At 42.4% G+C, this 26,358-nt stretch overlaps 1 protein-coding gene across 3 annotated transcripts in view; it reads right to left on the bottom strand.

Moving 5' to 3' along the window:
- Window positions 1-6,273: 6,273 nt before the first annotated feature.
- CNGA3 (cyclic nucleotide gated channel subunit alpha 3) overlaps window positions 6,274-26,358 on the bottom strand; it is a 35,257-nt gene continuing 15,172 nt past the window's right edge. For 2 of the 3 annotated variants that reach the window (XM_068681257.1, XM_068681264.1), the window contains 5 exons: window positions 23,600-23,716; window positions 21,142-21,321; window positions 13,708-13,815; window positions 13,066-13,172; window positions 6,274-10,166 (listed from right to left, as the gene is read on the bottom strand). In XM_068681257.1, the coding sequence (XP_068537358.1) occupies window positions 8,761-10,166; window positions 13,066-13,172; window positions 13,708-13,815; window positions 21,142-21,321; window positions 23,600-23,716 (1,918 nt within the window). In that variant the 3' untranslated portion in view covers window positions 6,274-8,760. Of the gene's footprint in view, window positions 10,167-13,065; window positions 13,173-13,707; window positions 13,816-15,981; window positions 16,102-19,434; window positions 19,489-21,141; window positions 21,322-23,599; window positions 23,717-26,358 lie in introns of all 3 variants that reach the window. The other variant, XM_068681273.1, reaches the window with a different exon arrangement.

Here is a 26,358-nt window from a genome sequence, read left to right as displayed (position 1 = left end):
TGCAACATAATCTAAAGGGATGGCTACTGTATTTTAATCTCATCTAACAATAAGCAAAATTGAAAAATATTAAACAAGGCCTACTTCATGTTGTACACTTCCAACCATTAAATAAACTGTTAGAAAGTAAATACTACAGTTATGTTCATCTACTACATAAAGTATTCAGTAGGTTTTTAATTTAACTTTACAAATCATATCAGAAATAAATCCTTTACCTTTTGTAGTCTGTGTTTAATGTTAATTTCTCCTGTTGCAATATATGATAAAGGGATTATGCATTTTTAAGTGAAGACATAACTGGCATATCTCTTTCGTAATACAAGCTACAGCTGATGTGCAGAGCTGAGCTTGTGCCTTGACAATTGCTATAACTGACTACTACAGATCAAATCAGTGACTGTGTGGAATTGGCATTAAAAGGCGTAGTTTTGAAATCATTGGAGAAAGAAAAGATGTCTTTCAGGATTATTTTAATAAATTCTTTCTAGTAATAGAAACAGACAACTGTTATGTAACTATGATGCTGAATAAAACAGTGACCTTTTTTCACCATGGTTCAGTGAAAAAGAAAACAAGTGATTTCCTTACTTTGATAAACTGCATATTAAATTATTTGTTTAGAAAACGTTGTAGTATAGCATAATTTGAGGGTTACAGATGTGTAAAAGCTCTCCAGGAATGAACTGTAGTGCCGCGGGGTCCAGCGATGGTCTGCTCTCGAATCCAGGCTGACACAAGAAGGCTGCCTTGATGTGAGGACTGAAACTTGCTGGGGCGAGAAGGGTACTTTCTGTCTTCTGGTCTTTGATCTCTAGATGGCACTTAAGGTACGCCTTCAGCATTTTCACCTCATAGCCTGTCAGATTTAAGAGGAAAATGCAAGGTAATCTAATGATGGTTCTTGCTGACTCATTTGGGTTTGGGGCATCTTTTGCTGTAGATAGTGAGAATGGATTCTGCTGAGCTGTTTTGTTGCAGGTATGAACTACATGATGATACTGCCATCTGGTATGTACTGCCATCAGTAATCTAACACTGTTCAACCAATATTCCTAAAATATGTGTTATTCTGATGTAGCTATGGATGGTTATATCCAACTGATAGGCATATAAGTCATGCTTTTTATATAGGTCCAAAAGCCGGGCAGTCCATGTGGTTGGATAGGCATACAAAGTTCTCACAAAAGTGCTAACATCTTAAATATGCTTTTTCTATCTTCCTGTAGCATTAAGATTAAAATAATACATAACTGTATTAGCCTTTAAAACTGTAGGCTTTTTTTTTTTTTTTTTGAGGAATCGTTTTCAGGTAAGATATAAGGACTTTGACAAATTTTCCACTTAAAATTTCTACTTAATTTACCCAAAATGCCACAGTATTGAAACCTTACCTCCTTAGCAGTGTTACAAATGTGCGAAGCCTCCAGCAGGAGCAGTTTCAAATAATAACTCTTGAAATCTTATAACTGCAAGCTGCTTTCCTGCCCTACAGGAGTTGCAGTTTTTGTAGCTCGAAAGGCTTGGCAAAGCATGGAAAATGCCATTTCAGTCCTCTTCTGCTGGGCTCTGGGAACGACCTGAATGTGTTTTATCTTCATTCAGCCTTTCAGTGGGGTTTAGCAAACTTCAGGTCTACAGAATTCAGCACAGATCTAGTTGGGCTTGCTTGAGTGCCCCTTGACTGACCCAGAACACAAGGCAGTGGTCTAATGCCAGGATGCTGATGTTCTCCAGCATGTCCTGAATATTAAAAATAAAAAAAAATAAAAAAATAAAAAAATTGGGCATCTCAGCATTGTCTCATTTGACAAGTGACAAATGTATCAGAGTGTTTCCCTCTGCACCCAGATAAATTGCCAAGATGCTTCCAGCTTTGGTGTGAAGAGGATAACGGGCTTTCATCTGTATTTTGTAGTATTGCATGCCTCAAATGATAGTAATGCAAGATGCCTTGAAAGGAATCATTAATACCGAACAAGCACAGGATTCTTTCAGATTTCCTTAGGAGTAAAGGAATAGTTTTGTTTAAATCTAGAGGTGTGTTAGGACTTGAATCTGAAAGGACCATGGAAACTTCAGTTGTTAGTTGCTGAAAAGATTTCAGGAGCAGCCATCAGAGGTGTGAACATAGTTTGGGTGACTAAGGAATACTGTTTTGTGAATTTCTGACTGGGCTTATCTTCTGTTCAGCAGGCACTAGTATGAGCCTGGACCGTGACAGCCAAGGAGGCCGTCTCGCACCCCATGCTTTGAGGAAAGCTGACGGGAGAACGGGCTGGCGATGAGCCGGGCTCTCCATGCAGCTCTCTTGGATTAGTCAGTCGCACCACTCATCCAAAAGCTGAAGCAGGAGCATCAGACCATGTGTTAAACCGCACAGGAGTGGTGGAGCTGATGTGCTGAGCCTACACATAGGCTCTCACATGGGTGTCTGCCTGGGTTTGTGCTCTGGAGCATGGGCCTACACGCTGCCAATGCTTGGTAGGAGGACAGCCCCCACAGTGTCAGCTTTAAGGTGCTTCACTGGCACAGTTGTAATCATTAATTATTGTTAATTAATTATGTAATTATTAATTTATTGTCGCTATAAATTGTTTTATTAGGTAGTTATATCCATTGTTGGTCTGTGTCAGTATTGGCTAAGACTGTTCTAAAAAGCTGTATGCTTTTTCTGGCCAAGGCAAGGATTAATGACCTGTGTTTTTGTCACCAAGTCCATAGCACCACCAGGGGCCTGACATAAATTTTATTAAGAAAATTCACCGTATATACTGGCCTTTATAGAAGGAATGCTGTTTTATAAATAGAGTTGATATTGGCTTTTGCCTTTAGACATGTCAGTTCTTACCCTGATGAGAAGTTGACTTGACAACTCCATGAGAACAGCTCCATGAAATAATGGCATTTATTTTTCTCCAGTACCTAATCTAAAAACGTCTTCTGCTGCCTTTTTTTCTGACATAATTGAAAAAGGTGTTGTATTGCTAGATTTCTCTAAGTGTTATTTCTTAGAAGTTGCTTGGCAGGTGACTTGTGCTGTACGCAGCACAGCTGGGGTCTCTGTCACCGTAGCTTTGCCGAGAGAGATGCAGACCTCAGGGAAGGTTTTCCTGCCACTGCCTGCCATCAGACACACTGCCTTGCTGCTGGATGTGGGGCTCTCCCTCCCACCCCTGACCCAGCACTTTTTGGTACTGCTTTGGTTAAGTTTCTGACAGCAAAGTATGAAGACAGGTAATCTAATGATACAATTAAGCTTTTTTTTTTCCCCTGGTGTAATTGCTTTTAATACAGTACAGGAAATTTGTCAGGGAAACAAACCCTAGTGCTGAAAGCATGCTTTCTAAAGAACCTCTACGGTGCTACTGACACTGATTTTATGTCTTCTTTAAATCAATCTCCATCTGCACATGAAGAATCCTGTGAACTTTGCAGAGTCACCCCCAAATAAAGCAGGTGCTCTTTTGGTCCCACCGCCACTGGTGCTTACTCCTCAAAACATAATGCGGGCTTCTTTATCTCTTTTGGTCTCTTATTCCTGAACTAGGATCTCCGAAGGGGAATAGCCTAACACAGGGCCCAGGTGCTGTGTGGCTCTGCCCTTGCTGCTCTTGCTCCTCCTCATCCTCCTCCAGCTGCTGGTGCTCGTGGCTGCTGCAGTTTGGTGCTGGGAAGCCTCAAAGCCTTGAAACCTTGTCCTTGGGAGCAAGCCTGCTGCTCGCAGCCCATGTTGGGAAGGAGGTGGAAACCAAAGCTGGGAGGAACCCAAAGTGGTTTTGCTTTCCTAGAAAAGCTCCACGGCTTTTTGTTGCTAGACACAAAGCTTTTTTCTGAGCTTTGTGTGAGTGCAGTTTGAGACAGCTGTGTTATTGCAAGGCATTGCGCTTTCAACAGTCAGGATCTGTTTAAAAAAGAAAGAAAAAAAAATGACTCTTTCCAGGCCCCTGCTGGGAGAGAGGCTTCGTTGTGCTGGGCATTGGTCTGGTGCAGAGGAACAAGCAGCCCCGAGGACGTGCTGTAAGTGGCCTAAATCCACGCATAATGTTAACGTAGCGGGGATCTCACTGAAGCTCGTTGGATGAACTGAACTGTTCTGCAAGTACAGTATTTGCTCTTCAGTGGGGAACTGGCAACTGATTCTCCTAAAAAGAGTGGGTCTCTGCAGCATGGCCTGTTCGATTCATCAGCTCTAGAGGTAAGCAGTGCTAAAAAGTAAAAATAAAAAAAATTAGTGTTTTTCTATCTCCTGTGGAGAGTCAGTGACTGGCCACTGGATCTTGCCCTGTGAGGCACCTGCATGGTGCCTGTGAGGCTCTGGTGACCTCAGTGGGGCTGCGTCTCCAGAAGGAAGGGGAGAAAACAGGCCTTGGAGACAAGAACAGAAAGCTTTATTTTTCTAGCCTGGAAGACAAAGAAATGATGCGTCAAAGGAGGCCAAAAGCTGAGAGATTAGGAACCACATGTAGGGCAGAGCTCCGAGCTCAAAGGTGTCAACCTCCATAGCCTCCTGTGACGATGGCTTCAGCACAGCCATGGTGCCGCTTCCTGCCATCGCCCTGCAGAAGGGGCAGAGCTGATGAAGAAAGGCTTTGTGAGAGCTGCTGCTGCTCCTGGAGCAAAGTCTGTGCTCCTCCTTGAAGAGGAGACACCCTGAGGCTGTGGGGACTGCCTGTATGCTGCCAGCCTCCCCTCCCTGCCCGCTTCTCCTCACACAGCAGCAGCTCCTCAGCAGTGAAGCTGTGAGGGGGGGGGGTGGCAGCAGCAGGCCTCGGCCTTTGCTTTTGTGAGCCCAGTGAGTAAATTCAAGCTGGAAGCGATTGCAAAACCTGAATTTTGGAAACAAAAGGCCAGACCGCTAGGCCCGGAGGTTGTTCCTCAGGGCTTGTACCAGTTTCCCTCTATTTCCCCTTCAGGCTGAGCAGAGGGAGCGGGGCTTTCCTGGCCCCCCACAGCATCCTCCTTTCATCTCCTCTCTGCTGTGAACTCAGCCGCAGGGGGAAACGGGGGATTCCCGGGTTGATGGCTTCCCTCAGGAAAGCTGCCACAGCTGGAATCCTGCGCTGCGGCTGCCTGTACGGTTGCCAGACCCAGCTAGTGCAGGATTGGCTTTGCTCTCACAGGAGTACGCAAAGGGATTTTATGGATGCTGAATTATGTAAACAGGGGCTTCGTTCTCTTTGTCTGTTCCAGGGTGGAAACATCAACAGAAGAGCCAGGGGACCACGAAGCCAAGTGCAAATGCTGTTGTGTCACCAGCCAGCGTGTAAGGATGGAGAGCAGCTCTCCCTTACTCGTCCTCCCTGCCCTATCTCGTTGGACAGCCTGGGCTGCCTCTGCCTGACGAAATCCTCGCTCATCCTGGCCAGCGGCAGCACTGTGAGAACAAATCTGCCTTGCAGACCAGCAGGCAGCAATGCTGCTCTTCGGGGGGGAAAGGAAAATGAACAGTTTGTTTCTTAATGTAAAGCACAGCCCTCTGTGCTCCTTGGTTAATAAATACTTGGCAGGAGCAGAACTGTAAAGCAGGTGTCTGAGGGAGAATTAAGTGCAGGGGCTGTTCTTTCCTGCAGGAAGGTCTGCGGCTCTAGCTGGGGGTATGTGCACATGCACATGCTGTTTCCTGTCACCACACTTTCTCTTGTCCCATTCACTGGTGTGAATTTTTCCAGAGCAGCTGTTTCTACTGTATTTCTACTGAAATAGTCAGGGAGGAATGTGGGCAGAAGGAGGGAGTGCTATTGCATTATTTCCTGCTCTGGAGCCAGACCGTGACTTGGGGTCTGTCCCTTGGGAAGATCTCTGCAAGCAGGACCTGGAGGATGATGGAGTTGCTCCATCAGCTTTACCCTCCTGCACCTGCAGCAGATGTTAAAACCGTCTGCATCTCTCAGGTGCCTCAGGCTGGAGCAACACTACCACCCTATGGCCACCTGCTTCAGCAGGGGTTGTGTCCTGTACAAGTGTGGCATGTGAGCACTGTGTCCATTAAAACCCTGTTTCCTGAGGAAACACAATGCTCAGGCACCAGTGCCTGCATTGCACCTACAAACACTGCACCAGCATCAAAGCTGGGCATGGAAAGCAGGCACTGGGCCAGGAGCCCTGCAGCAAGGGGAAAGCGCGGTGATTCCCACCTGGATTTTCCTCGCTTCAGATCTCTGCTCCAAGTGCTGATTTTCTGGGCCGTGTGCTATCAGCAGTATCAAAGTCTGCGATAAAACACTAAAAAGCAGGAGCAGAGGGATAAGAGAACACACAGAGTTGCTCGAGTGTTACTCAAAAGGTTTTAATGTACATGCTGTATCCACATGAAAAGGGAAAAACATCTTACAGAGATGAAGGACGTGATTTCATACCACCAAAAGCCATACATTTCAAAGTGACTGAAGCCAATAGCAGTAACAGATCTTTTTATGGCATGTGTTAACCAGGCCAAGAGGCAAGGAAAAGGGAAGAGCAGCTATGCACTACCTGCTGGCTCAGGCGGTTAGACCCATCAGGTAGATAACCACTCTTGTTTTTTTGTGTTTTTTTTTTTTTGGGGGGGGGGGGGGCTTTAACAGGTATAAATTTGGTCTAAGTAGTCAATGACACTTCAGCGTCACCATCCCTGGGGGTGTTCAAGGAAAGGTTGGGCGTGGTGCTTAGGGACATGGGTTAGTGGGTGACGGTGGTAGGGGGATGGTTGGACCAGATGGTCTTGGAGGGCTTTTCCAACCCTAATGATTCTGTGATTATTATCTAGATAAGCCACGTGTGGCTGTCTGGCTGTAATCCTGTAAGCAGTGGCCCTGCACCAGCCCATCAGCTGCGCTGAAGAGGCAGGAAGGAGCCTGGCCCTGTGCTGCCCTGGTGAAGCTGCTGTGCCTGGTACAGCTCTGCTCGGGCAGGAGAGGTTGGTCCAGTGAGGAGATGGGGCCAGAGGATGGCTGGGCTTCTCTGCCTTAAAATGACATGGGCAAACCTCCTCCTACTCAAGAAATGGGGCTTGTAACATTGCTGACAGCTCTCACTGATGTTAGTTGGCACTGTGTATTTTCCACTGTTTCCAGCATCGATTAAATGAGTAAATGGTTAATTTGATGGCAGGATGATTTGTCATTAATGTATGTGCTCTTGCCAGCCTGCTGCTGGCCCACAGCTACCCTGGGTGAAGCCTCAGGAGAAGGCAGAGAGACCGGGCTCTGAAGTCCCCCATGAAAGGGTACAGGTGCTCTCCAAAGCATCCTTCAGCTGCCACTGATCACACCATAGCCTGGTTTCAGCAGCAGGTCCCTGTGAAGCTAACCTGGTGCTGGGGACACTTTGCAGCCCTTGCTCAAGCTCAGGAGCCTTCGCCTGGTGGCCCCCATGCCACTACTGCAAGCCAAGCCCCACTCCCTACTTGCTGGAAGATTTTTCTCTCTCACCAAGCTCAAAACCATTCACAGGAGGGGAAAAGTTGCTTGCCCAGAGACGAGCATTTACTCAGCTAGATCCAGAGGGAGAACATAAGAGAAATCCCTTCAGAGGAGGTGACCCCGGGGGCCACAATGTGGCAGAGCAAGGAACCATCTCAACACTGCGCTGCCCTAGATGTGGCAGCGCTGAGCGGGCCAGACTTGTGCACTCACCTCAGAACCAGGCCCTGGCTGTCACCAGGAGGTGACCACCCTCCATCTGGCCCAAAAACAGCCAGCACAGTCAGGCTCCGATCCACAGGACCCAAGTAAAATTTTGGAGCAGATGTGGTCTTCATTTTCCCTAACCAGTGGAAATGTGGTACTGTGACAGCTACACAGGAGAAAAGCTGACGCTAAGCAGCAAAGAAAGGTGGAGTAGGCATCATTAAATGAAATAAAAAGGAAGAAAACACAGGTCTAATAGCTGCAAAGACTGCAACAGAGGACTTGCCCCCAAAAAAGCCTGTGGGGAGGGAAGGCTGGCTGTCAGGGACAGCCCGTCCTGCTGGCCCTCATAGTTTCCTAGTAGAGCTCCTCCAGGACTGACCACTCACCCCCCTAGACCCTACGTACAGGAGCAGCATGCACCAAGACCCTCTTTTCTCCTCCCAGGTTTAGTGAAGCTGTGTTGCCACAGACATCTTCCACCAGCGAGCTTCTGGAGACACCCTTCCAAGCATGCAGCTGCTCTGCCATCCTGACCCTTCCTGCAGGTCCTAGCTCAGTAGGAAAGCCTCAGACAAGCATCCAGATGTGTGGCCGTGCCATACACATACGGGGCTGCACTGAACAGGCCAGGTGCCAGCTTCTCCTCAGCTATAGCCCTACAGTTTGTGCAGACTCCTTCACTGTGAATGAACAGAGATTCTGAGAAGCCCGGCTGTGCATCCACACATTTAATAGGCTAGTAAGGTAGAGCACGTACCCTATAAATATTGTTAAGCCCTTTAAAAAAACAATCCCACTAGTTTAAGTACAATGCCTTCATCATACAACATGCACGTGAAGAGACAATGTGTCAAGGTGTACACATACCATACGCAGAAGGTGTTCTGAGCATGACTTGTAAGAAACCCGCTCTCAGTACAAAAAAAAAAAAGTACCCAAATGACAGACCAGAATCTCCCCCTATGAAGAAGGTGACAATGTCCTATTTACAAGAAAATACCGCTTGAGTTAAAAACGCTAAAAACCATTCTCTTGAGTCTGTATAAAAATAATCATGGCTATGTATGCACACACATTTATATACATTTATGGCTTTCACACATTTCAACCTTCTCCATTAAGTAAGGAAATATAAATACTCCATCAGTTATTTTTTCTGCTCCTCGGGTTTTTCAGCCTCTGCTTCTCCAACTGATAAGGTGCCGCTGCCGTATTTTTTCACTCTGGTTTCTACTCTGGCAAGTCTCTGCTTCACTTTTTGTTGAGAAGAGCTGAATTCTGCCAAGAGCCTAGCAAACCTAGTCTGCAGCGTGTCCAGAGCTGTTTCAAGTCTTTCTACTTTTTCTTCCAAGTCTTTTGGGTCCGCTCCTGCTTTTGCTGCTTCCTCGTCTATTAAATTGTCTTTCATCAGAATTTGTCGCCCTTTCTCTTCCAGAGCCTTTTTGGCTTCTGGATATTCTGTGAGGGCCTCCATTAAATCATCCTTAGACAAGCAGAACAAATCAGAATAACCAATACTCCTTATGTTGGCTGTCCTCCTGTTGCCAGATTTGCTACCTTTGATGTTTAGGATGCTGATTTCACCAAAGTAGCTGCCATCGCTCAGGACTACAAATTGGGTTATGCCATCATCTGCCACCACAGCCAATTTTCCCTCTTTGATAATGTACATTTCTCTCCCGATATCTCCCTTCTTGCAAATGTAGTCCCCAGGACTGAAGACCGTAGGTTTCAGTTTCAGCACCAGCTCAATGAGAAGTCCAGCTTCACAGTCCTGGAATATGCGCACCTTCTTCAGCGTGTCCAAGTGGACATTGATGGCAATCTCAGCCTTCAACTTGTCGGGCAGATTTTTGAGAACCTCCTTCTCATCCACCGTTTTCTTGTTGGTCCAGAGGTAATCAAACCACTTAATAACCCTGGCTTCCAAGTCCTTAGTCACTTTTCGGAAGTGCATGTACTGCTTAATAGAATCGACTTTGGCCTGGAACTCCGCCCTGGAGGCATTCATGTTGGAAATCATGGAGCCCACGTTACCGACAATGGTGGCGAAGATCAGCACGCCCACCAGGAAGTCGATGACCACGAAGAGATACTCTTCGTCCTTCACCGGGGGCGGTGTTTCTCCAATGGTGGTCAGCGTGAGCGTTGACCAGTAGAGGCTGTAAATGTATTTCCTGGACAGGCGCCCGTACTCCGGAATGGAGACGTTGGGGTAGACCCACGAGTCGGTTCCAAAGCCGATCAGCTTCGAAATGGCAAAGTATATGCACGCGTTCCAGTGGATGATGATAAGGATGTACAAGACAAGGTTTCCAATGCGGAACATGTTTGGATAGTTTGTCCTGGTTTCCGTGCGGTCAAAAAACTCAAACAGCCGGGAAATCCTCAGCAAGCGGTTAAATCGCAGCTCGGGGTAGTTCAAACCAACCTTCAGGTATGCCAGGTCTGTTGGCAGAAGAGACATCACATCCAGTTTGAACTGCACAGTTTTGGTATAATGGTCTCGTAATTTCTTTTCGTCCTGAACTAGCAAGCCTTGTTCAAGGAAGCCTTTAAAGAACAAAAAAAAAAAAAATGTATTTTACTTGTTAGAACAGAGGGGCAGTTCAGAATTACCACCAACAGTACCGAGTGACTTACATTTCAGATACCTGAAAACATTAAAACTCCCACTGCTACACATACTGACATTAACAGACTGTGAGATCATTAAATGAAAAACGCTTCATTGTAAATTGAAATATTTCAATTAAGTTTCTAAACTGGTAAATAACAATGTAGAGCATTGACTCCATTACACCACAGTGCTCCCCACAGCTTTCTGCTCTATTCTGGGACAGCTGACTGTCTTTTAGCAAAAAGGACAGGGAGATTTGTATGCATAATTTTTCATGAATTGTTGGCATGACAAATAACCGAAGCTAAGTATGTGTTGAAGCAATTGTGTATAAGACCAGGGCTGAATATTTTTAAATAAATACCAAGAATAAGTAGGTATAATGGATTACCAGAAACTTTTCCAGAACAATATAAATACCCCTGAGATCATGAAATCCATTTTTTCCCCCAAGCGATGCTTTTTCTCTTGTACCCAGTGTTAAAGCTGACAGGAGTTTCTTTTTTCATTCGGAGAAAATGGTTTGCTTTTCTTTGTGAGCTTCCAGTGAGAGAGCTACTAAGCAGAATTTTGTGTGTTAGTATGCTTTTCGTTCAAAAGATTTTGGAGTGCATTAGATTTTAAGAATTATGAGAAGACAAAAAATGCATCTGTGTAAGACTACTCATAGGAAGGCTGCCTGAGCAGTACAGCTGCCGTGCTGGTTTTTACCTCAGAAAGCTCGAGGCATTAAGTATATTCCACGGCAAAAGTTATTCACTGCAAAACACTCAGTGCAATGACAAGTGGAGATGTTCAAGTGCCTGTGCAGTAGGCAAGGCAGGAGGAAAAGTGCACTGAGCAAAAAGCAAAACACTCCCAGTTTATCAGGGATTATCACATTTTGCTAATCTTTTGGCAATCTACAAGCAGTGACTTTCACAGAGAACCATCTGCTGAGGAAGAGCAAGCTGCAGAGCAGCTGTACAGCATCGCTGCATTTCTGGAATGTCTCCAGACCTGTACATCTGCCTCGTGTGTGTGTGTGTGTATCAGCCTTCACGTGTCTGTAAACTGATGGTGACTACAAATGGAAGCAGTGCTTGTGCCATGGATGTGTTACCTCCCGGGAAACTACTGAAAGAGCTGGTCAAATGTGCCCTTATTAACAGTGTTAGGCACCTAAACAGAAAATCTGACCAGGCAACTGCATTTCTGACTCACCATTATAAAAACTAACATTGAAAAAACCTTCCTCCTGAAAGGAGATAATAGCTCCTTTTCTCTTTTTTGTCCCCTCACAGACCAGGACTCCTGCAGAAAAGCCTTTCTGAAAGCATCAAATCACAGTGTACGCTAGTTTTGACCAGCCGCTAAGAGGTGAATCTTTTCTGCTTCACAGACACAGTCACCAGGTGGGTGACATACAGTGAAACTGCTCCTGCAGCCACACCACGGAGAGGCTGCCGTGGATCGCGGTAGTTGGCTTATACAAAGTTGAAGCCCACCTACCCAAAAGTGAGAGTTTTGAGATTTAGGCTGCTCTCTGAAACGGACTTTTCTGTTGAACGAGGTGTTTGCTAGGTTTAAGAATTTAGCTTGCTGCTATGAGTTGTGTGTCTCCCGAAGTGACAGCATTTTTACCCCGTCTTGTAATTATGTTTACAACTTGTCACGAGCTGTAATTACTGTCAAGCTGTCAGCATTATTCAAAAAAAAAAAAAAATCAAAGATTTGGAAGAACTCTCTTTTTTATACTGATGCATGCAGTTTTGAACCTTTTCAAGGGGCATTTTGGGCTGTGGCTGTACTAGTAAATAGAAGGAGCCAGGACACATTTTCTGCCCCTGAGAGCAGCTACCGTGACAGTTTCTATTCACACACTGAAATTCTCCCAGCCCCCTCCAGACATAATACCACAAACAACTCCCAGCTCTGCTGTACCCCCAGCTGTGCCCAGATACTGCTTGAGGGAGTGCTAGCTGGAATAGATCAAATTGCATTAAGGGCTGTTCCAGCAATTTAATGGTACAGATCAGTGTGTGTCACTGTTAGGCCTATACCACGACCTTGTGTAGTTTAAAACAGATGCTGCCTTTAAGGCTAGAATCAGCATCAGTTAGGCACACTCAGTTGTGGGATCTCGGCCTGTCTGCACTACAGAAACGGGGAGAAGAAGCTGAAGAGAAACACTTCATTAAAGAAATGGCAGGATCCTCACACATCCTTTAGCATCACACTTCCTTCAGGACTGCAGCAGAGTTGCCTGGGTTAATCCCACACCGTCACCACCTTGCAGGATTAGCCATATCCTACACAGCCAGGACCTCTCAGAGCCTAGAGCTGCCAGCGGAGCAGTGCTACTGTTGTCTAGCAGAGGGCTGCAGACTGGAGCCTGAGGAAGGTGCCAGGTCTTGCACTTTAACTCTGTAGTCACTTCTGAGCAGGCTGCTGTACAGCGTGGCTAAGAAATCAGCACTTGTGGGATGCAGCTGGCTTCTTGCTCAATCATATGCATGAACAATATATCATGCACGGAGTGGTATTAGCATTAGAAGTGCCTTGTTCTTCCCTTCACCACACAGCCTGTTGTTGTAGCTTTGGAGAACACTACTCAGTCAGCATTTGGCATGCCTACGAAGCACTGGTAGGACTGAATTTGGAGACAAGTGAAATTCAGGTGTTGGTAAGTGCAGCCTTAAAACAAACCACGACTCTTCATTTCCCTAAAGCCTCCATTGCTGGACTCTGCATATGGGCTATTACACCGGTCCGATCTCAGAAGGGAATTTGTTTCTAGCTTTTACATCCACATTTCTTCTGAAAACACTGTAAAACCACAGAAGGACTCACCTGTCCTGAATCTAACAAACATGTCAAAAACATAGATCACATCAGAGCAGTAGTCCAAGAACAGCCATACTTTTATATGGTCAATTTGTAGCTCGTCAAAGCAGGCCCTAAAGAAAAGAAAATGCAAAAAAAAAAAAAAAAAAAACAAAACACATTACAACAGTAAGTAGAGCGTATGCAACGTGTGTTCTAACAGCATGTTGTTTTTTCACATTTTGAAAGGGAAAAAACTCGAATAAAATCCTCCTGCCCTTCAAGCATTTGTAGACACCTCGTATTAATTTAAGATGACCCTTCACTGCCCACACCTTTGCTGCTGTTCCTTCCTGGAGGATCAGCACGGGTCAGCCAAAGCACATCACCGCAGCTAGCCAGTAGGTGGCACGCAAAGGCCACAGCCAGCGCTCATGGGGGATGATCGGTGCAAATTACAAGTTTTATTTTTAGGCAGATTAAAAAAAAAAAAAAAAAAAAAAAAAAAAAAAAAAAAGCCATCTACTCCCAGTGACCTGCACGTGAACTGTAAATCTCCTAGGCAAGCCACCCCAAACACCTACAGGGAGAGAGGAAGAGGATGTATGCAGGAAACGTAATGAGACTTTAAATTTGAAACCTAAAATTGTTATTGACTTCAACCCGTACCTGCACACTAGCATACACCAGTTGTAGAACACGGGTGCTGCAATTATGGTCAGCCAGTTGTAGTACATATTGCTTGAAGGATCTATCACAAAGATCTCTTTTTTCTTCCTGGAAAGTAAAACACGTGGCTTTATAGTGGCAATGTACTGAAGCAGCCTTCTGGAACTCCCTCTTCTGGAGGCTGCTCATCTCATGATTAACTCACAGCTGCCTAAGAGAAAGTATCCCCACCAGCATCCCAGATGAGATACCAAGTACTAGCTTCATCCTGTCTGGCGCACTCTATTTCTGCTTGACCCAGCTTTGGAAAAAAGTGAGAGTGGAAAGAAAAACAGAGCTATTCAAATTGCTGAAAATAACATCCTTTTTGCATATGACCCCCAGTAAAGACAAAATAAAACAGTAAATCTTTCATATCATCATTCCAGCTAGAAGAATATGGCCCACTGCTAGAGGAAGAGCCTTTCTGTGAAGATTAATTTTGATGGTTTTGGCAAATCTTCTATTACAGAAATGACCGCATGAACACACATTTCAACAAGTAAAACACAAATATACTCAGATACATGTTTACATGAGTAAGGCTTTGCATGAACATACACAACACGCACCCACACACAGTCTGTAGTAAAAGCAAATTTCACACATTTGTATTCAAGGCTCCCTTGGCCTCATCACAAAGTGATGCTAAATGAAGAACACAGGCCTAGAACTTAGAGAAGACTTCAAGAACAGCACGGTGAAGTGGCACATGTGCAGTATGACCCAAAGTACCTTTTCCCAGCAAGAAAAAGTTTGATATTCAATAGATGGCAAATAGGTGTACTGTAGATAATAAGAGGAAAAACATATTAGTGAATTGTGAGGTCCACAGCTGCAGAAGTTATTCCAATAGTGACACGTGGTAGCATGATCAGTGAACTGTATAATAGCGTAGGGAATCCTTGGATATGTATTAGTGTGACTTTCCCAAATCTCCAAGAATGAAAAAAAAATATAAATGTAATGAGAATTTATTTCATATTTGTATATATGTCTGGCATTATACATGCTATCAGCTGAATGTGCAGATTCTAATGTTAGTAAAGGAAGCAGCTTTAATTTAAAAAGTATTTTCTTTGCCACCTTCTGGCACGTTTGACCCATTTCTTCAACACCATTGGTCATCGCCTCAAAACTGGTGACCACAATATCAGGTCTTCACATGATAGAGTGAACTTTTAGACACTGAAACATTTATTACCTTTGCTGAAATGTTTTTAAATACTTTAGGGTACTGTGAAGCTCAGACTGTCATTACACAGTAACTGAAGCTGAGGAGAATTGAAGAGAATCCTTAGACGAAAGGCTTTCAAATCAAGCAAAGCTTTGATTAAGAAAGTCAAGATCTTGAGATTAATTAAATTCCATTTGGAAGCTATTCCTAACTACATGTCCTGATGCCTACATAGCACATGCCACCATATATATGTTAGATTCATATATATCAAGTTTATATATATATAGATTCATATATATCAAGCTTATATATTATATATATGTATATATATATAAACTTGAAATATATGAATCTAACATACTACTTAACTGTGAAGTCTACCGAAATGCATTTTATTTTATCCACTACCATTTTTATTCTGTATGACTGGTAATACTAAACAGTGTTGTGTTTGGATATGTTTGGGGGGAACAAAACAAGACCAGCATCCATTTCCATCAAAAGCATTCAAATGACCTCATTTTGTTGCAGAAATACAGTGGTACCTCCTAATCAGCAGGAGCAAACTTTAGTAATTCTACTAAAGAACTGTGCCATATTTTTAGTAATCAAATATTCTAGTCAGTGAAATAACTAAACTAGGTAAATCTGTAATATTCTACATGTAAAATTTTTGCTTCTCATGCAAATTAGACTTCTGGTGTGTCAGCTCTGAATCATTGCAGTTATTCTGGAATCATGAAAAGCAGTTTTGCAAAGAAGGCTGCTATCTTAAAATGACCCAATTGGAGTAAAGTGATCTTGCAAAGCAAACCAAACTGACCAGAGGCAGTCAAACTTTCTTTTACTGCTTATGACAGGTCTAAAGGCAGGCACAAAAGACAAAAGTTTGTTGAGCACTTCCACCTTTTCAAAGGGGAAAATACATTTAAGATTTGACAGGATAACATTTTTCAGCCTACAGAACAATAATCGTAGTGCGAGTGACACAATGAAATGCCACACTATGCTCTGGAGTGCAAGAGGTACGTTACAAGCACATTCTTTATACTTACTCTTCTTTTTTTTTGTCATCTTTTTTGTCATCTTTTTTGTCATCTTTCTTTTCCTCTTTCTTTTCCTCCTTCTTTTCCTCCTTCTTTTCCTCTTTAACCTCTTTCTTTTCTTCCTTTTTGCTGTACAACATATTGTAAGTCTTATCAATATTACCGGTTTTCTAGCAGGTAGGGGAGAGGATGGATGTTGAGGTACAGGAGATTATTGATCTGGATTCTGGACAGAGTAGGACAGGATTTCTCAAAGGAACCATTCATCCAAATGGTATAAATGGTTTACAGGTTGAGGCCGTTCAAACCAACACAACCACATTACACGATCAGGTAACCAGCTGGCTGATTCTGTGCATTAGTCACCCATGCCTTCTTGACCTTTTCACACATTAATGTACCAGGTTGGTTTTAATTAAATGCTTCCAGTTCATTTCTTCCTTTAGAATTCAGGTATTTAGAAATAAATCTATTTAATGATAATAGACCTTGAAATGGCTTAACAAACTGCCAATTTTCTCAGCATATCCAAAACCTCACAGTGACTTGTCCGAATCTTTAATGATGATTAAATTAACTGAGGCTGAATCTCCACTCTCAGTTCTTTAAAACCAACATAGCTACAATTAATTGATTACCTCTGGCTTCAGAAATTGCCTTGGAGAAGAATCCCAATCAATGTTTGAACAAAAGCAGCAAATGTAGAGAAAAGAGATACATCACATTTCACTTAACCTCAGACATCTACAGATGAGGCAGTCATCTAATAAATGCTTTATAGTCAATGCAATTAATTTGACCTATTTTAGCAGTAGGATGAGATGACCTGTGCCTGCAAGAAGATAGCAGTCACCAATTCTAAGGTAAATATGATAGGTCTAAGAACAGCTTTCACCATCAGCAACGAGGTGAAATTCTCATTCAGTTCCCGTTCCTATTTTTACCCCTAGATATTTCCATAGTGATGCAGTATCACAATGTAATTTGGAAAATCTCAGGCTCGTTTGCTAGAAGAAACCTGAAATCTTACACTTCTTTATGTTCAGGAAAGTATCAAATTAATCAACACCACTTAAACCTTTAAAATTACACACCTCAATGTGTGTTGACTGACTTATTTATACATGTATCTCAAATTAAAGAAACAGTTTTTCATTTACCAAGGCTGACTTCTACACTGCATCAGGAACCACTACTCAAATATTTATTTCTCTGCCATTGGCCCCTTGGACTTGTATTGCTTCTCCTTCAAATCTGCCCCCAAAACTCTTTCCAATTTAGGAAACATGTCAGGATTTCAGTGTGCATCACTATGCATGGTGCCTGACCTAAAGGCCAATGCACAGTTGCTGTTGTTAGCATTACCATGCAGCTCCTCAGTGCTTCAAATGAAACTGAAAAGAAAGAACTTTCTTACTGAAACGAAAGAACTACAAGTAAACAATTTTCAAAGTTTTTACAAAGTTTTTACAAATTTACAAAGGAAGTGCTACTGCACATTTGTGACTGTTGTTATGCAAGGAAAAGTAGACTGAGATAAAGAATCAATCAAAAGTTTCAGTGGTGGTGAAATTCAGAGGGAATGTTTTGACAATTCCATCTTTCTCCTACATGTTGTTTTAAAAGAGAGAAAAAAAAAATATTTCACAAAGCAGCTGAGGCTGACACTTTTTCTCTAGCCAGAGAAAGAATACCTATTGACAGCAGTTATCTTTCATAAGTGAGACTCTTTCATTTCTGTGGCCCCTGTGCATCTCTCTCTTGAGGTACCTTCTAATTTATCATAATCCCAACAGTCTGTAGTCTGGCAGTCAAAGTTGCTCAGAGGAAAAAGCTGGCCATTATCAAAGTGCTGAAAATATCAGCTACGGTTCCCAAAGGGCAGGAACTCTTAGGTCTTCCACACAATGAAAAGCACAAAGCTTCAAAAAGACCTGCATCTTTTTTCTTCATTGGTGCTACTGAGTAACATGGAATCCAGTAGCTAATAAAACAGCTGTTTGTGCTGCCCTCCTTGCCAGCAATACAGTGGCATCTATTCTGTCTCCAGCATGTTAAAAGGAAGACATATCTTCAGACTTAGAAAGCATCTTCATCAGCCCCTGTAAAAATACTGTCACAGTCTTTGAATGAGTTGAATATTTGCATTTCTCTCCTGTCAAATACTTTGCAAATCAAGTAATTTTCAGACTGTCACACAGGTAGACAGACAGGTGTTGGCTTCATTTAGAAATAAGGAAACTAAAAGGATGAAAGTTTTGCTCAAAGTACATGAGTCATTGTCAGAAACGGGCTAAGAAAGCAGCACTTCCATTCTAATTGGTCCTTTGGAACATGACTTGTAGGTCAGGCTTCAGGTTTCTAGTGTGTTTTTTTGTTGTTTCTTTCTTTCTTTTGTTTTTGCTTTTTTTTTTTTTTTTATCCCAGTCTAGATAAAATGCTGTACATTTCTAACACTCTTCTCTGTATTCCCATTTCAATTTTAATAAAAGCTATGCAAACAAAACAAAACAAAATGCTTCAGGAGAAGGAAAATATGTTCAGATATGTGCACTGAGTTCAGATATGAAAAAAAAAAAATCCTGAAAGTGTGTCTGACATAATCAGAAACCATCTTGGTGATTTTTGTTGTTGTTGTTGTTTCTTTTCATATGGAAAGCAACAAAAGAAATTAACTATTGGCATGTACAAGAGCAGAATTGCTGCTGTATGCTGCAGAGCAGATAAGTCCTCAGATAGGTGTGGTTTAAGACATGCAACAAACATTGGTGTTGGTTGATTTTACATTACAGAATTTCTTCTACTTTTCAAGAGATTTCTCTTTGGACCAACATATAAAATGTTTTGTCAAATACATAAAATAGAATGGCTTTTGTCAAAACTTGTTGTAATGCAAGCCTTATTATGTTCCCTGTCACCCTCTCTACATTTACACCAACCATACCCGGCAGAACTAAAACACACATTTTAGAAAGAAGGTTAGTTTCATTTAGACTGCCCACATAAAGGTTTTCTTGGTACCCTGCTCCGTATCTACTTCTCATGTGACAGCAAGAAATTTCTGGGGCGCTTGGATTTCCAAAAGGGAACTGGTATGTTAAAAGAGACAAAGTACTGTTAGAAAATGAATATGTGAATCTCATGTACAAACTGAAGCATTAATATAGCCATTGACAATGCAGTAAAATCAGACAGTTGAACTATAGGAGGTAGGGACTAAACGTCTAATTAATCCAATTCACTCCTTGGAAGGCAAGGGTAAATTCAGACAAAAAGAAGCTGACAGGAGTCATGGAGGATGCTTCTAGTACTAAGAAAACTAGATCTTTCTTATAATTAAACTATATTCTTAGAAAGGGCTTAAGGTGACATAAGGAGTTTATACTACAAATGTTACTAGGCTGGAAAAGGGGAAGAAAGGAGCTAGTAGTGGGAAGGTGTACGGAGGTTATCAGTACTTACTCTTCATTGGTGTTGTTGCTATAGTTGACATTAAACCTGGCCAAGGGCCATTGACTGCAGTAAGTTAAATAAAACACATTTAAGAGCGTAAAGACTTTTGGCATTTCATACACGTGTTTACCAACATGACAGACTGACTTACTAGCCTCTCACACATACACTGATAAGATTAGGAAGGTCAACTTTGACTGCAGCGATAAGCCCCTTTGCATAACTATTTCAAGACACCAGTTTCTCTTTGTCATGTGCTAGACATACACGTTTGTGACCACATCTGATGTCTGAAGCTTGTTCTCAGGCGTATTAGTGCACGATAACATGTAACTCACTATTTTTAGCCCTGTATGCATTTGGCTGCTATTTTAAACTTTCTTCAATCCTTTCAAGTCTTCTTCAGAGACGCACTGCCAAGGCTTCTGTAACACACATACCTACCTTTGCTGCAGAATTAAGCTTTCACAATAGAACTGAGGATTATTGTAATGTAGCAACAACATCAAACTGAGAAAACAAGAATGAATACTTCCAAGTTCATTTCTTCTAATACACTTTCGTAGAGGCTTGTTGGACCAGGATCAATGTTCTCTCTAACAACTCGGAAACTTCAGTTGCTACTGATCAAGACGCCCAAAAAACCTCTTGCCTGCTGACTCAAGTGATTAGAGGATATCAGTCTGGCTAATTCAATAAAAGGCACTTTTGAGTTTAATTTCTAGGAATCAGATCAAGTGAAGATGATATGGCTGGGCTGACACACAACAAATCAAGGTCACCTGTACTACCATGCAGGACCCTTCAACAGTTCTTGCTCTATGAATTATTCTTAATCTATGAATTATTAGATGAGAACTTGAAACACATCAATGGATTACTTGGTTGTCCACCGATTTTTAACTAAGTGAAAAACCATGGCAGTCTGTGCTTCAAAATATAATGCAAAACAGAAGGCGAACTTTTGCCTTTGAACTTCATTTTCCCGTCTCAGCTGGAGTTAAATTTAAAACACCAAGTCACATATTTATAAAGGAATAACAATTAATCAAGTCAAAAGACTGTAAACACATAAAGGTTTTTCTTGCAGGCCACTGTTGTTTCCCTGGAAAAAAATCAAGATAAAACTGAACCAGCCTCCCATACCGAAGATGGAGTATATGCTAATCAGTTAATACATCAGCCAAAAGATTTTCTCATTTCTGCATCAGAAGCCTTCTGCAATGTTAGCAGCTGACCTTCTGAGCAGGCGTAACTAAGCAATGATACGCTCACACAGCTGTTGTTTGGAGTTTCCTAACACTTGCAGCTAATTTGCATAACATGATTGTCCTGAAAAGCCACAACTAGCAACATCCCAGATCCTTGAAATAGGAACTACATTCATCCTCTGTGGAGAAGAGTTCAGCAACAGCAACTTACACAGGTAGCATACGAGAAAATTTCAGTGCTGAGAACCCATTCTGCCTGAAGCAGCATGATCAGAATACTTTATTTCAAGATATTTGCCAAGGTGTGTTTTGGGGAGAAAGAGAAAATCTGCTGAAAGCCATAACACTTCAGTTACGTGAAGATTCCTGAACAGCATTAGATACTCTGTTCATCTCCAATACTAACCTCCTTATCCAGTTCTTAAAAGAAAACCAATGTCCTAATCACCAAGAAAATACCGTACCCTCAGTCTTTTACCTTTAAAATATAAATACTCTTCCTTACCTGTTTACTCCCCCAGGACGTTCACGGATGCCCAGAAAGGAGCGGATGTTACTTTGCCTACTGGACACCTCTATGAGCTCTGGCCCTCGGATACGCTCTAGGAATGAATCAGGTCTTTGGTCTTCATGGTGCAAATGTCTTGTGGCCCATGACCTCAGAGATACGACAAATCGTGACAGCCTGCACAGGACAGACATACAACATTGACTGAACCAGGCAAAAATGTCAGATGGCTAAAATCATTCCCACAAAGAGCAGCTCAGGAGGACTTCTCTCCGCTCTGCCACCTGCCACAGAAATTAGACTTGATGGACTGTGTGAACCTAGACACTTTCCACAATTTCATACATCACCTTCTGCACTGGATTGGGAAAGTATCCCGCACATCAATCTCTAGTCCACTGTACCAGCATTGCAGTAGCAACAGAATATTGATTCAGGGTAAGTTTGCCAAGTGGTTGTGGTGCAGACAAGACCTTCTGATTTATGTAATAATGAGGGAATCCTGGCCTGACACAATCAGAGACATATGTGTAAAATACTCATGATATCACACGCTCAAGGCACAAGCAGTAGAAACAAAAGCTGAATAGTTGGTAAGGGAGGATGAACTTTGAAATAAGGAATGGTAAGACTTCAGTCACCTTCCTTTTTATTTTAAAGGGTCTGTCTGCAGATATATTAATTGCATGTAAACCTGCCTGCAGCATAGAAAGCACTGTTTGTTCATCCTACATTTCTAGGAGAGCACTGAAATAAGATAATCAAAACATTATGGCAACATAATTAATTTAACACTTTATCAGCATTTTCTTTTTATGTACCCACTAATTCACTAATTCACATTACAAATCTTTATAATGCCTTCTGTCAAAGTTCAGATGGAAACATGTTTCTGAAAAATTGGAAACAATGAAGACTGGAATCTACAAAGGTGATTTTATTTCTTATTCACACATTATTCTGTATTATTTCCTACAAGCAGTCCAGTTTAGACATAAGTGGTGTTAATTCAGATTTCCCAAACTTGTCCCTGAAAACACCATAATGAAATCGTGAACAATCCATAACTTCTTACAGAGGCCTTGGGCTACTCACTGAAAGCTCTTTATGTTCCCTCTGCATCACCTAGTATTATATATGCTCAGAATTTACAAAGACTCTGATGTGAACAAGTTAAATCTTATGGTAAAATACACCTGCCTTGAACTTTATTGCATTTATCAAAGGCCTAACTCATAGATCTTGCCCAGGAACTCTTACAAGGAAAGAAAAAGCAAAAAAAAAAGGCAGGAATAATATTATGTATCAGAAATTAGAAAAAGTTATTTTTGGCTCTTTATCCCTATACCAACATAGCAGCATATAAATGACCAACAATTTCCAACAATTAAGAGAATTCAAAATCTACCAGGAAGGCAAAAGAAAAACAAAGATGCACATAAAAGACTGAGATTAACAGATTCATCACTCTATGGAAAAAACACTGTGTAAAATTAAACAATAAAAACAAATGTTAAAAAGGGAAGCTTTCAATATTAATTTATTCATTTAGATGTTTCTGGTTTAATAAAACATACACCTATAAGCATGTCTTCCACCTAAAATCAACTTCTTGCAGACTGCAATTTCCACATAGAGGTGTCACTATCTGAGAACCAAATGGGGAAACACAAGTTTGTTCTCTACCACCCAAAAGGCTGAAATGTAAACAGTACTCTAATTGAAGCTAGTTTTATAGCATTTTTTTCTTTGCTCTTTGAAATACACTATGCTTAAACTGAGTGTGCTCTGTAGCATGTATAACAGCGGTATCAGAAGACAGAGTTCTGTTGTCTCAGCTGGAAATCTTTAAAGCAGACATAAGTGGTTTTTTTTAAGTTCTATTTCAGGCTTATGTTCTCAGATCAAGTAAAGTAAATGACTTAAGCAAATGGTTGACTTGAACTTTGCTGACTCAGGCTCCCAATCTGGTATAAACATAACTGGATTCTAAAAACTGAAGCCCTATTTCTTCCTTTGGCATAGCTACCTACCACCAAGGGAAACATCATTATGTCTTACCTAATACGACATTACACTTGTATCAGTTATCAAGCAGAACCAAACACTCATTCATTTACTTTACACTCTGGCGTTACTTCATGCATTTCCTTAATATTCAATATATTTTCAGTTCTGTTCATGTAAAAACAAATTATTATTTTTTTTTTAATCAGACTAATTTGTGTGAGCTCATTTAGCATCTCTATTATTCTAAGTTTTTTATTAGAAATGAGTAAATGAGAATGAATGTGAATCAAGGTCAAAAGCACCTTCTGTTATTTTTATAGACTTTCTTCAGCTGCACTCCATCCATTTTTTTGGGAAGTGACAGTTCTTCTTACTTTACCTTGAAATAGTGATCAGTCTCTTTCCAACATGTTAACATTGGAAATGGTATTAATTAGCATGTTACCTTGCCATTGCTCCCCGGCCTGTGAATGAGCTCGTCTGGGATCCAGATAAATGTCCTCCCTCCACAGAAATGACTCTCTGCAGTTCTGAAGACGTATCCTCACACAGTGAATGGGTTCTGCAAAAGCAAAAACTTTTTTTAATTATATATAGCCTACAGCAAATCTTCCCCCAACCAGTTCTTAACACTACTGCATCAGAAAACTGTGCGGCAAATTGTTCTCTTTCTAGTAATATGGCCTGTGTTTGATAAATATAAAGCTAAGCCTATATTCCCACTTTTCTGGAGCCATCCAATACTGAATGAAGTCAGTGGAGGTTCTGCCATCTGTCCCAGCAAGCTCAGAAGCAGATTACTGACTGGTCAATATGACTCTGGTGTACAGATACACAACCTGGGGAAGCACATTTGCTACTCTATCACCTCCTGTAACACCTCAGCATCTTTCCTTTAGCACAAAGAGCATCTTCAGGGGGCTTTGAAATAATTGTCCACTGCTTTTTTCAGTCTTGTTCTCCCAGACATTGTTTGTTTAACTGTCTGAAATTTCTATCACTGTTGTTCCTTCACATGGCTCAAAGGATATAGGCACCCCTTTTCCTTTCACTGTTGCTTGGATCGAGTGGGAAAAACTGTGATTTTACAGTAGTTAATCCTGAGCAGCATCACTGCTGTTCTTACCAGCCTGCTGCCACCAGCTGCACAACTGCAGCCATAATGCTGTCCGCTTCATCAGTGAAACTCCACCTATTTTATAGGAAAAGAAGCTACAGATGTTCAAAGCTACTCTGGTAGTGATGAGCTGAGGCACCTCAGGACATTGGCAGATGCAAAAAAAAATAATACAGCATCGCAGTTGTGTGCAACTGCAGATAGTGATTATACTGTTATGTGCAGTGTCTGCCAAATTGCATGAGTTCCTGTAATTGTAAGACTGCTTATTAGCAATGAAATAATTAGCATTAAAAAAAAAAAAAAAAGACAGAGAGAAAGGATGAAATTTTAGCCTTATCTTTCAGTAACAGAATTTTGGAACTGACTTCACTGGAACCAGGACGTTATCAAAACTCACTCTGGATTTTTTTATGACTCCTGAGGTTTTCTCTGTGTTTTTCATTCCTTAGGATCCATTTTAGAAGACTTTATCACATCAAGGATCATATTTTTCCCCTTCATAATGCAAACAAGAACTCTCACTGTTAATATGCATTGCCAGGAAAACACTGAATAATATGATACTTGCAATAACTTCATAAGAATAACTTAATAAGAACTGGTAAATCCATTTTGTTTGCACTCACAGCAGAGAAGCTAACAAACAAAGAATTACAACTTTATTATTTCTATACAAACAACAAATCTACCAAAGACAGTAACTCATAGTATCATAGAATCACAGAATCATTAAGGTTGGAAAAGACCTCCAAGATCATCTGGTCCAAATACCCATCCCCCTACTGCCAACATCACCTACCAAACCATGTCCCCAAGCACCACGTTCAACCTTTCCTTGAACACCCCCAGGGGCGGTGACTCCACCACCTCCCTGGGCAACCCGTCCCAATGCCTGACTGCTCCTTCTGAGAAGAAATGTCTCCTCATTTCCAACTTGAGGCCATTCCCTCTAGTCCTATCACTCGTTACCTGTGAGAAGAGGCCAATCCCAGCTCCCCACACCTTCCTTTCAGGTAGCTGCAGAGAGCAGTGAGGTCTCCCCTGAGCCTCCTCTTCTGAAGGAAGACTGAACAACCCCCATTCCCTCAGCTGCTCCTCACAGGCCTTGTGCTCCAGGCCCTTCCCCAGCTTCGTAGCCCTGCTCTGGACACGTTCCAGGGCCTCGATGTCCTCCTTGTACTGAGGGGCCCAAAGCCAAACACAGCACTCGAGGTGCGGCCTCACCAGAGCAGAGCACAGGGGGACGATCACCTCCCTGCTCCTGCTGGCTGCACTGTTCCTGATACCAGCCAAGATGCCGCTGGCCTTCTTGGCCACCTGGGCACACTGCTGGCTCATGTTCAGGAAAACATCAACCAGCTCCCCCAGATCCTTTTCCTCTGCACAGCTTTCCAGCCACCCTGCCCCAAGCCTGTAGCGCTGCATGGGGTTGTCGTGGCCAAAGTGCAGGACCTGGCACTTAGCCATGTTGAACCTCATCCCATTGGCCTCTGCCCATCAACCCAACCTGTCCAGGTCCCTCTGCAGGGCCTTCCTACCTTCCAGCAGATCAATACTTCCCCCCAACTTGGTGTCATCTGCAAACTTGCTGAGGGTGCACTCAATTCCTTCATCCAAATCATCAATAAAGATGTTAAAGAGGATGGGCCCCAGCACTGACCCCTGGGAAACACCACTGGTGACCTGTTACCAGCTGAATTTCACTCCGGTCACCACCACTCTCTGGGCCCAGCCATCCAGCCATCTTTTAACCCAGCAAGAAGTGTACCTGCCCAAGCCACGGGCTACCACCTTCTTCACCAGAATACTGTTGCCTTTCATGAACCCATGCTGACTGGGCCTGATCCCCCGGTTGTCCCACACATGCTGTGTGATTGCATTCAAGATGACTTGTTCCATCACCTTTCCTGGCACAGGCTGACAGGCCTGTAGTTCCCTGGATCCTCCTTACAACCCTTTTTACAGATGGGTCTCACATTAGCAAGTCTCCTGTCATCTGGGACTTCCCCCGATGACCATGACCACTGACACACACACAAAACTTTTTTTTTTCTTCCTTTTTTTTTTTTCTTTTTCCCCTGGAG

Source organism: Anas acuta, chromosome 1, assembly GCF_963932015.1.
Source record: "Anas acuta chromosome 1, bAnaAcu1.1, whole genome shotgun sequence".
NCBI classification, from domain to species: domain Eukaryota; kingdom Metazoa; phylum Chordata; class Aves; order Anseriformes; family Anatidae; genus Anas; species Anas acuta.
Note: the sequence above shows the minus strand (reverse complement) of the source record. Positions and strands in the feature narration are given on the sequence as shown.